The 12500-nt window shown below is 41.9% G+C and overlaps 1 protein-coding gene across 2 annotated transcripts in view; it reads right to left on the bottom strand.

Moving 5' to 3' along the window:
- Positions 1-12500, bottom strand: part of LOC110512917 (CUB and sushi domain-containing protein 3) — a 522509-nt gene that overhangs the window by 45715 nt on the left and 464294 nt on the right. For both annotated transcript variants that reach the window (XM_090215889.1, XM_090215891.1), the window contains exon 60: positions 9546-9725. In XM_090215889.1, the coding sequence (XP_090072015.1) occupies positions 9546-9725 (180 nt within the window). The remainder of the gene's footprint in view (positions 1-9545; positions 9726-12500) is intronic.

Here is a 12500-nt window from a genome sequence, read left to right as displayed (position 1 = left end):
TTTTTGATTTTTATTAATTTACCCAGAAATAAAATAAATGGTAAGAAGTGCAGATGGGAAGGAGGGAACAGCACTACAGCAGCGCCTCTATAGAAGCCTCTCTGGCTCTCTGACTAAGTCAGGCACACAGGCCACTGGTAGAATTAGAATGATTAACAAGGATTCTCATTCTATTTCTACGCTGGTAACTATAGGAACAGAACAGTGGAAAAGTTCAAATATTACATCTACTCTATTCTAGATGTAGAATATCTATTCTATTCTTGATGTAGAATATCTGTTCTATTCTTGATGTAGAATATATATTATATTCTTGATGTAGAATATCTGTTCTATTCTTGATGTAGAATATCTATTCTATTCTTGATGTAGAATATCTGTTCTATTCTTGATGTAGAATATCTGTTCTATTCTTGATGTAGAATATATATTATATTCTTGATGTAGAATATCTGTTCTATTCTTGATGTAGAATATCTGTTCTATTCTTGATGTAGAATATATATTATATTCTTGATGTAGAATATCTGTTCTATTCTTGATGTAGAATATCTATTATATTCTTGATGTAGAATATCTGTTCTATTCTTGATGTAGAATATCTGTTCTATTCTTGATGTAGAATATATATTATATTCTTGATGTAGAATATCTGTTCTATTCTTGATGTAGAATATCTATTATATTCTAGATGTAGAATATCTGTTCTATTCTTGATGTAGAATATCTATTATATTCTTGATGTAGAATGTCTATTCTATTCTTGATGTAGAATATCTGTTCTATTCTATTCTAGATGTAGAATGTCGGTTTATTCTATTCTTGATATAGAATATCTGTTCTATTCTAGATGTAGAATATCTGTTCAATTCTATTCTAGATGTAGAATATCTGTTCTATTCTTGATGTAGAATATCTGTTTTATTCTTGATGTAGAATATATATTATATTCTTGATGTAGAATATCTGTTCTATTCTTGATGTAGAATATCTATTATATTCTAGATGTAGAATATCTGTTCTATTCTTGATGTAGAATGTCTATTCTATTCTTGATGTAGAATATCTGTTCTATTCTATTCTAGATGTAGAATGTCGGTTTATTCTATTCTTGATATAGAATATCTGTTCTATTCTAGATGTAGAATATCTGTTCAATTCTATTCTAGATGTAGAATATCTGTTCTATTCTTGATGTAGAATATCTGTTTTATTCTTGATGTAGAATATATATTATATTCTTGATGTAGAATATCTGTTCTATTCTTGATGTAGAATATATATTATATTCTTGATGTAGAATATCTGTTCTATTCTCGATGTAGAATATCTATTATATTCTTGATGTAGAATATCTATTCTATTCTTGATGTAGAATATCTGTTCTATTCTTGATGTAGAATATCTGTTCTATTCTTGATGTAGAATATATATTATATTCTTGATGTAGAATATCTGTTCTATTCTTGATGTAGAATATCTATTATATTCTTGATGTAGAATATCTATTATATTCTAGATGTAGAATATCTATTCTATTCTTGATGTAGAATGTCTATTCTATTCTTGATGTAGAATATCTGTTCTATTCTATTCTAGATGTAGAATGTCGGTTTATTCTATTCTTGATATAGAATATCTGTTCTATTCTTGATGTAGAATATCTATTATATTCTTGATGTAGAATATATATTATATTCTTGATGTAGAATATCTATTCTATTCTTGATGTAGAATATCTATTATATTCTTGATGTAGAATATCTGTTCTATTCTATTCTAGATGTAGAATATCTGTTTATTCTATTCTTGATGTAGAATATCTATTCTATTCTTGATGTAGAATATCTGTTCTATTCTTGATGTAGAATATCTATTCTATTCTAGATGTAGAATATCTGTTCTATTCTATTCTAGATGTAGAATATCTGTTTTATTCTTGATGTAGAATATCTGTTCTATTCTATTCTAGATGTAGAATATCTGTTCTATTCTTGATGTAGAATATCTGTTCTATTCTTGATGTAGAATATCTATTCTATTCTTGATGTAGAATATCTATTATATTCTTGATGTAGAATATCTGTTCTATTCTATTCTAGATGTAGAATATCTGTTTATTCTATTCTTGATGTAGAATATCTATTCTATTCTTGATGTAGAATATCTGTTCTATTCTTGATGTAGAATATCTATTCTATTCTAGATGTAGAATATCTGTTCTATTCTATTCTAGATGTAGAATATCTGTTTTATTCTTGATGTAGAATATCTGTTCTATTCTATTCTAGATGTAGAATATCTGTTCTATTCTTGATGTAGAATATCTGTTCTATTCTTGATGTAGAATATATATTATATTCTTGATGTAGAATATCTGTTCTATTCTTGATGTAGAATATATATTATATTCTTGATGTAGAATATCTGTTCTATTCTTGATGTAGAATATCTATTATATTCTTGATGTAGAATATCTGTTCTATTCTATTCTAGATGTAGAATATCTGTTTATTCTATTCTTGATGTAGAATATCTATTATATTCTTGATGTAGAATATCTGTTCTATTCTTGATGTAGAATATATATTATATTCTTGATGTAGAATATATATTATATTCTAGATGTAGAATATCTGTTCTATTCTTGATGTAGAATATCTGTTCTATTCTTGATGTAGAATATATATTATATTCTTGATGTAGAATATCTGTTCTATTCTTGATGTAGAATATATATTATATTCTTGATGTAGAATATCTGTTCTATTCTTGATGTAGAATATCTATTATATTCTTGATGTAGAATATCTGTTCTATTCTTGATGTAGAATATCTATTATATTCTTGATGTAGAATATCTGTTCTATTCTTGATGTAGAATATCTATTCTATTCTTGATGTAGAATATCTGTTCTATTCTTGATGTAGAATATCTATTATATTCTTGATGTAGAATATCTATTCTATTCTTGATGTAGAATATCTATTATATTCTTGATGTAGAATATCTGTTCTATTCTATTCTAGATGTAGAATGTCTGTTTATTCTATTCTTGATATAGAATATCTGTTCTATTCTTGATGTAGAATATCTATTCTATTCTAGATGTAGAATATCTGTTTATTCTATTCTTGATGTAGAATATCTGTTCTATTCTATTCTAGATGTAGAATATCTATTATATTCTTGATGTAGAATATCTATTCTATTCTTGATGTAGAATATCTGTTCTATTCTAGATGTAGAATATCTATTCTATTCTTGATGTAGAATATCTATTCTATTCTTGATGTAGAATATCTATTATATTCTTGATGGAACAGGACTAATCGCACTATAACAACAGCCCCTCTGGCTTTACAAACAGGTCAGAGGTTAATGGTAGAATCACTCTCACTGACTACTAAACACAGGTCAGAGGTTAATGGTAGAATCACTCTCACTGACTACTACACACAGGTCAGAGGTTACTGGTAGAATTACTCTCACTGACTACTACACACAGGTCAGAGGTTAATGGTAGAATCACTCTCACTGACTACTAAACACAGGTCAGAGGTTAATGGTAGAATCACTCTCACTGACTACTACACACAGGTCAGAGGTTACTGGTAGAAGTGTTACTGACAGCAGCAGTCTCACTCAGGCCTCCATCAGGTGCCCTGTCTACAGACAAGAGAGGTGAAGGCCTGGGGTCAGACTCCACCCTGTCAGGTTGACTGCAACACTGTCAGTCTGCAGCTAGCAGAGAGATGAGGAACCCTGGTCCCAGCCGACACACAGTCTGTATAGTATGGAGAGGTGGAGCTCTGGGGCGAGACTCAACCCTGTCAGGTTGACTGCAACACTGTCTGTCTGCAGCTAGCAGAGAGATGAGGAAACCTGGTCCCAGCCGACACACAGTCTGTATAGTATGGAGAGGTGGAGCTCTGGAACCATGGGATGTGACTTCTCAATACCAGACTGGGTGCACAGCAGACTGTCTGTCTGAGGTAAGAGAGATTGGACCCTCCTCACTCCTCACCACCAGGCTGTTTACTGGCTGACAAGACTGGCTGTCTGAGGTAAGAGAGATTGGACCCTCCTCACTCCTCACCACCAGGCTGTTTACTGGCTGACAAGACTGGCTGTCTGAACTGAACAAGGCAAAGCTGTGATAGATGAGGGATGGACTGGCTGTCTGTTGAGTCATGCTAGGTACAGCTGGGATAGATGAGGGATGGACTGGCTGTCTGTTGAGTCATGCTAGGTACAGCTGGGATAGATGAGGGATGGACAGGCTGTCTGAGTCATGCTAGGTACAGCTGGGATAGATGAGGGATGGACTGTCTGTTGAGTCATGCTAGGTACAGCTGGGATAGATGAGGGATGGCCTGGCTGTCTGAGTTGAGTTGCAGGGGACTTGACTCATCAACACCAGTCTGTCTGAGTTGAGTTGCAGGGGACTTGACTCCTCAACACCAGTCTGTCTGAGTTGAGTTGCAGGGGACTTGACTCCTCAACACCAGTCTGTCTGAGTTGAGTTGCAGGGGACTTGACTCATCAACACCAGTCTGTCTGAGTTGAGTTGCAGGAGACTTGACTCCTCAACACCAGTCTGTCTGAGTTGAGTTGCAGGGGACTTGACTCATCAACACCAGTCTGTCTGAGTTGAGTTGCAGGGGACTTGACTCCTCAACACCAGGCTGGTAGAGTTGAGCTGTCTGTCTAGGTGTGCTTGGTTAAGGGTTGAACTGGGCTGCCTGGCCTGTCAGTCTGAGTCCCTGACAGGATTATTGCCTGCAGGTGCTTTCTGTCTCTCTGTCTCTCTCACACATTCACTCACACACACACACACACACACTCACTCACAAACTCACACACACACACACACACACACACACACACACACACACACACACACACACACACACACACACACACACACACACACACACACACACACACACACACACACACACACACACACACACACACACACACACACACACACACACACACACACACAATCAGAGCAATACGTTCAGGGATCTATCCAGCAGACCACCACAGGAAGACTTAATAATGGAACAGATAGCATGACATGTTACTACGAAGACTGCTTGGGTGTGTGAGAGGAAGACTGCTTGGGTGTGTGAGAGGAAGACTGCTTGGGTGTGTGAGAGGAAGACTGCTTGGGTGTGTGAGAGGAAGACTGCTTGGGTGTGTGAGAGGAAGACTGCTTGGGTGTGTGAGAGGAAGACTGCTTGGGTGTGCGAGAGGAAGACTGCTTGGGTGTGTGAGAAGATGGCATGTTACTACGAAGACTGCTTGGGTGTGCGAGAGGAAGACTGCTTGAGTGTGTGAGAGGATGTCATGTTACTACGAAGACTGCTTGGGTGTGTGAGAGGATGCCATGTTACTATGAAGACTGCTTGGGTGTGTGAGAGGAAGACTGCTTGGGGGTGTGAGAGGAAGACTGCTTGGGTGTGCGAGAGGAAGACTGCTTGGGTGTGTGAGAGGATAGCATGTTACTACGAAGACTGCTTGGGTGTGTGAGAGGAAGACTGCTTGGGTGTGTGAGAGGAAGACTGCTTGGGTGTGTGAGAGGAAGACTGCTTGGGTGTGTGAGAGGATGGCATGTTACTACGAAGACTGCTTGGGTGTGTGAGAGGATGGCATGTTACTACGAAGACTGCTTGGGTGTGTGAGAGGAAGACTGCTTGGGTGTGTGAGAGGATAGCATGTTACTACGAAGACTGCTTGGCTGTGTGAGAGGATAGCATGTTACTACGAAGACTGCTTGGGTGTGTGAGAGGATAGCATGTTACTACGAAGACTGCTTGGTTGTGTGAGAGGAAGACTGCTTGGGTGTGTGAGAGGATGCCATGTTAATAAGAACTCTGTCTGAGGCCACTTGGAGTGAGTGAGTGAGTGAGTGAGTGAGTGAGTGAGTGAGTGAGTGAGTGAGTGAGTGAGTGAGTGAGTGAGTGAGTGAGTGAGTGAGTGAGTGAGTGAGTGAGTGTGTGAGTGAGTGAGTGAGTGAGTGAGTGAGTGAGTGAGTGAGTGAGTGAGTGAGTGAGTGAGTGAGTGTGTGAGTGAGTGAGTGAGTGAGTGAGTGAGTGAGTGAGTGAGTGAGTGAGTGAGTGAGTGAGTGAGCGAGTGAGTGAGTGAGTGAGATATGTAGGAGTGTAATCTCGGGATCCCAGCACCAAATCTTGCTTGGTGTCACCTACAGTAACTAACTCCATTGATATTAACACCAGTCATGGTAGATTAACAGGATCAACACACTGAGGGTAGACAGATGATCGACACACTGAGGGTAGACAGATGATCGACACACTGAGGGTAGACAGAGGATCGACACACTGAGGGTAGACAGAGGATCGACACACTGAGGGTAGACAGATGATCAACACACTGAGGGCAGACAGATGATCAACACACTGAGGGTAGACAGATGATCGACACACTGAGGGTAGACAGATGATCCACACACTGAGGGTAGACAGATGATCAACACACTGAGGGTAGACAGATGATCGACACACTGAGAGTAGACAGACGATCGACACACTGAGGGCAGAAAGATGATCAACACACTGAGGGTAGACAGATGATCGACACACTGAGGGTAGACAGATGATCCACACACTGAGGGTAGACAGATGATCAACACACTGAGGGTAGACAGATGATCGACACACTGAGGGTAGACAGATGATCCACACACTGAGGGTAGACAGTTGATCAACACACTGAGAGTAGACAGACGATCGACACACTGAGGGCAGAAAGATGATCAACACACTGAGGGTAGACAGATGATCGACACACTGAGGGTAGACAGATGATCAACACACTGAGGGCAGACAGATGATCAACACACTGAGGGTAGACAGATGATCGACACACTGAGGGTAGACAGATGATCGACACACTGAGGGTAGACAGATGATCAACACACTGAGGGTAGACAGATGATCCACACACTGAGGGTAGACAGATGATCAACACACTGAGAGTAGACAGACGATCGACACACTGAGGGCAGAAAGATGATCAACACACTGAGGGTAGACAGATGATCGACACACTGAGGGTAGACAGATGATCGACACACTGAGGGTAGACAGATGATCGACACACTGAGGGTAGACAGATGATCGACACACTGAGGGTAGACAGGTGATCGACACACTGAGGGTTGACAGATGATCGACACACTAGGGTAGACAGATGATCGACACACTGAGGGTAGACAGATCATCGACACACTGAGGGTAGACAGATGTGTGTGTGTGTGTGTGTGTGTGTGCGTGCGTGTGTGTGTGTGTGTGTGTGAATGGCTATCCTGTGCTCTTTTATTGCTGGGATCTGTTCCTTAGCAACCGTGTCCCATTTGCCTTGTCTGTCCACGCCGCTCGCCGCTCGCTGCCTTCCGGGCGCCACTGCAGTACTTAATGTGAACACGATACTGTGTACCTCTCAAATGGCACCCTATTCCCTAAATAGTGCACTACTTTAGACCAGAGCCCTATGGCAGCCTATTCCCTATTTAGTGCACTACTTTAGACCAGAGCCCTATGGCACCCTATTCCCTATATAGTGCACTACTTTAGACCAGAGCCCTATGGCAGCCTATTCCCTATTTAGTGCACTACTTTAGACCAGAGCCCTATGGCACCCTATTCCCTATATAGTGCACTACTTTAGACCAGAGCCCAATGGCACCCTTTTCCCTATATATAGTGCACTACCTTCAAACAGGGCTCGGGTAGGGCTCGGGTAGGGCTCGGGTAGGGCTCGGGAAGGGCTCGGGTAGGGCTCGGGTAGGGCTCGGGTAGGGCTCGGGTAGGACTCTGGTAGGGCTCGGGAAGGGCTCGGGTAGGGCTCGGGTAGGGCTCGGGTAGGGCTCGGGATGGGCTCGGGTAGGGCTCGGGTAGGGCTCGGGTAGTGCTCGGGTAGGGCTCGGGTAGGGCTCGGGTAGGGCTCGGGTAGGGCACTATACAATACACAGGGAGCCAATTTGACATGCAAACCATTTCGTTTTGGGACTTTGTTGCCAAATACGTAAATCTATTTCTTCTCTCCTGTAATAAATGTGATCTGCTTCAGCGCTCATGGAAGTAGGGTTTCCTCAACGGGTATAGAAACGTTGAATGTTCATCCAACCAGAACAGAAGAGGAGCCAGGCGTTTGATTCTGACATTACAATACTGTAGCTGTTTAATAATGTGTGTTATATAGAGAGTCGAGCATCTTCACTCGTCGTTGTCATCATCTTGGGCCTGACGCACAGTTGACATAAAACCATACAACTTGGGACTTTCTCTTAAAATCCTTCTTTGGTATCAAAGAGAGACGTGAGTTTTCGAGTCATCCTGGTTGAAAGAATCCTGGAATTACGAGGGAATATGTAGGAAATTCAGGAATCCTTAAAAACAGGATTTCTGGGACATCAGGAAATTTGGGGAAAGTTTAACGGAATTTTAATAACATCTAATAAAATGGCTTTGTGACATATTTTCATTCCTGTAATCTGAGAGGACCCATATCATCATCATCATCACCATACTCTTCATCATCACCACCATCATCACCCTCATCATCATCACCCTCATCTTCATCATTATCACCATCATCTTCATCATTATCTTCATCATCACCACCATAATCACCATACTCTTCATCATCACCCTCATCATCATCACCCTCATCTTCATCATTATCACCATCACCCTCATCTTCATCATTATCTTCATCATCACCACCATCATCACCCTCATCATCATCACCCTCATCATCACCACCATCATCATCACCCTCATCATCATCACCCTCATCTTCATCATTATCACCATCGTCATCATCATCAACCTCATCATCATCACCCTCATCATCATCATTATCACTATCTTCATCATCATCACCACACTCATCATCACCATAATCTTCATCATCACCATAATCATCATCATCACCATACTCTTCATCATCACCACCATCATCACCCTCATCATCATCACCCTCATCATCATCATTATCACTATCTTCATCATCATCACCACACTCTTCATCATCACCACCATCATCACCCTCATCATCATCACCCTCATCTTCGTCATTATCACCATCACCCTCATCTTCATCATTATCTTCATCATCACCACCATCATCACCATAATCATCATCATCACCACACTCTTCATCATCACCCTCATCTTCATCATTATCACCATCACCATCTTCATCATCATCACCACACTCTTCATCATCACCACCATCATCACCCTCATCATCATCACCCTCATCATCATCATTATCACTATCTTCATCATCATCACCACACTCTTCATCATCACCACCATCATCACCCTCATCATCATCACCCTCATCTTCATCATTATCACCATCACCCTCATCTTCATCATTATCTTCATCATCATCACCATCATCCCCATAATCTTCACCATCACCATACTCTTCATCATCACCACCATCGTCACCACCACCACCATCATCATCACACCATCATCATCATCATCAGATGTCGTACCTTTGCAGATGGGCGTGGTGGCGCTCCAGGTGCCATTGTGGGTACAGGTGCGCGTTGTGGCCCCGCCTGCCTCTATCAGGTAGCCAGGCTGGCACATGAAGGTGACGTTGTGGCCCACAGTGAAGTCCTCTCCAAACCTCAGACCATTAGCAGGAACACCTGGGTCAACACAGCTGATCACTGGTGGGACGATACAGAGACAGACAGGGAGAGGGATCGACATTAGTGGGATCGTTGTAGACTGGTCCCAGATCAGTGGTTGTCTTATAGCCTGGTCCCAGATCAGTGTTGTAGCCTGGTCCCAGATCAGTGTTATAGACTGTTCCCAGATCAGTGTTATAGCCTGGTCCCAGATCAGTGGTTGTGTTATAGCCTGTCCCAGATCAGTGTTATAGCCTGGTCCCAGATCAGTGTTATAGCCTGGTCCCAGATCAGTGTTATAGCCTGGTCCCAGATCAGTGTTATAGCCTGGTCCCAGATCAGTGGTTGTGTTATAGACTGGTCCCAGATCAGTGATAGCCTGGTCCCAGATCAGTGTTATAGCCTGGTCCCAGATCAGTGTTATAGTCTGGTCCCAGGTCAGTGGTTGTGTTATAGCCTGGTCCCAGATCAGTGTTATAGTCTGGTCCCAGGTCAGTGGTTGTGTTATAGCCTGGTCCCAGATCAGTGTTATAGCCTGGTCCCAGATCAGTGTTATAGTCTGGTCCCAGGTCAGTGGTTGTGTTATAGCCTGGTCCCAGATCAGTGTTATAGCCTGGTCCCAGATCAGTGTTATAGCCTGGTCCCAGATCAGTGTTATAGCCTGGTCCCAGATCAGTGGTTGTGTTATAGCCTGGTCTCAGATCAGTGGGTGTGTTATAGCCTGGTCTCAGATCAGTGTTATAGCCTGGACCCAGATCAGTGTTATAGCCTGGTCTCAGATCAGTGTTATAGCCTGGTCCCAGATCAGTGGTTGATGATGTCATATACCGTCAGAGGAGATGATGTCATATTCGATCAGAGGAGATGATGTCATATACGATCAGAGGAGATGATGTCATATACCGTCAGAGGAGATGATGTCATTTACGATCAGAGGAGATGATGTCATATACGATCAGAGGAGATGATGTCATATGCAATCAGAGGAGATGATGGCATATACAGTCAGAGGAGATGATGTCATATACGATCAGAGGAGATGATGTCATATACCGTCAGAGGAGATGATGTCATATACAGTCAGAGGAGATGATGTCATATACTGTCAGAGGAGATGATGTCATATACGATCAGAGGAGATCAGAGGAGATGATGTCATAAACGATCAGAGGAGATGATGTCATATGCGATCAGAGGAGATGATGTCATATACGATCAGAGGAGAATGTCATATACCGTCAGAGAAGATGATGTCATATACGATCAGAGGAGATGATGTCATATACGATCAGAGGAGATGATGTCATATACCGTCAGAGAAGATGATGTCACATACAGTCAGAGGAGATGATGTCATATACGATCAGAGGAGATGATGTCATATACGATCAGAGCTCTGTGTGTACTTTGAGTTGTCGTGTGGTCCTGAAAGACTCTTCTATAATTAGACCTGAATAGAAGATCCTGAAAGACTCTTCTATAATTAGACCTGAATAGAAGATCCTGAAAGACTCTTCTATAATTAGACCTGAATAGAAGATCCTGAAAGACTCTTCTATAATTAGACCTGAATAGAAGATCATGAAAGACTCTTCTATAATTAGACCTGAATAGAAGATCATGAAACGGACAGGAAACGGCCAGACGAAACATTTCATCACAACGGAATAGCCGCAGCAGTACATCCTTAAAACACGCTTTCAGTTCTCAACCAACTGTTGATTAAAACTTTAAACAAATAACATCTCAAACCAAAACAAAAAATAATTCCAACCAGTAACACGAAACCTAGACTCAGTCTTACCTTCATCCTATGGGGCAAGGCTAACGTAAAATAAGTCAGCCAGTCAGCCAGTCAGCCAGACAATAGTCTGCTTCCCAAAATGGCACCCTATTTCCTATGTAGTGCACTACTTTTGACCAGGGCCCATAGGGCTATGGTGGAGAAATATATATAGGGAACAGGGTTCCGTTTGGGACACAGCCATTGTAATGTAGAGAGAGCTGTGGGATGCTGAGTTCATCTATTCAACAATAGAACTGAGCTTTTCATTAGAGCCTCAGTCACTATGCTGTATCTCAGGGGTCCACAATTGGTGGCCCGCGGGTCGAATTTGGCCCCCAGGTGATTTTATTTGGCCATGTTTTCTGAGCCAAAAAACAAACAAACGATTTGCAGTCTACTAATTATTTGTAATGATGTTCCGACCCCCCCCTTGACCATCCGCTCAATAAAAACATTGTCTGCATCGAGAGAGACAGAGAGGAGAGAGAGGAAATAGAGAGAGAGAGAGGAGAGAGAGAGAGGAGAGAGAGAGCGACAGAGAGGAAAGAGAGAGAGAGGAGAGAGAGAGACAGAGAGGAGAGAGAGAGAGGGAGGAGAGAGAGGAAAGAGAGAGAGAGAGGAGAGAGAGAGAGGAGAGAGAGAGAGAGACAGAGGAAAGAGAGAGAGACAGAGAGGAGAGAGAGACAGAGAGGAGAGAGAGAGACAGAGGAGAGAGAGACAGGGAGGAGAGAGAGGAAAGAGAGAGAGAGAGGAGAGAGAGAGGAGAGAGAGAGAGACAGAGAGGAAAGAGAGAGCGAGAGGAGAGAGAGAGAGACAGAGAGGAGAGAGAGAGACAGAGGAGAGAGAGACAGAGATGAAAGAGAGAGACAGAGAGGAGAGAGAGACAGGGAGTAGAGAGCGAGAGACGGAGGAGAGAGAGACAGAGATGAAAGAGAGAGACAGAGGAGAGAGACAGAGAGAGGAAAGAAAGAGGAAAGAGAGACAGAGAGAGGAAAGAGAGAGACAGGGAGGAGAGAGAGACAGGGAGG

The sequence above is a fragment of the Oncorhynchus mykiss genome, chromosome 2 (genome assembly GCF_057628025.1).
Source record: "Oncorhynchus mykiss isolate SJ-2025 chromosome 2, ASM5762802v1, whole genome shotgun sequence".
In the NCBI taxonomy this organism is placed as follows: Eukaryota; Metazoa; Chordata; class Actinopteri; order Salmoniformes; family Salmonidae; genus Oncorhynchus; species Oncorhynchus mykiss.
The sequence above is the reverse complement of the archived record's forward strand: the minus strand, read 5'-3'. Positions and strand labels throughout refer to the sequence as shown.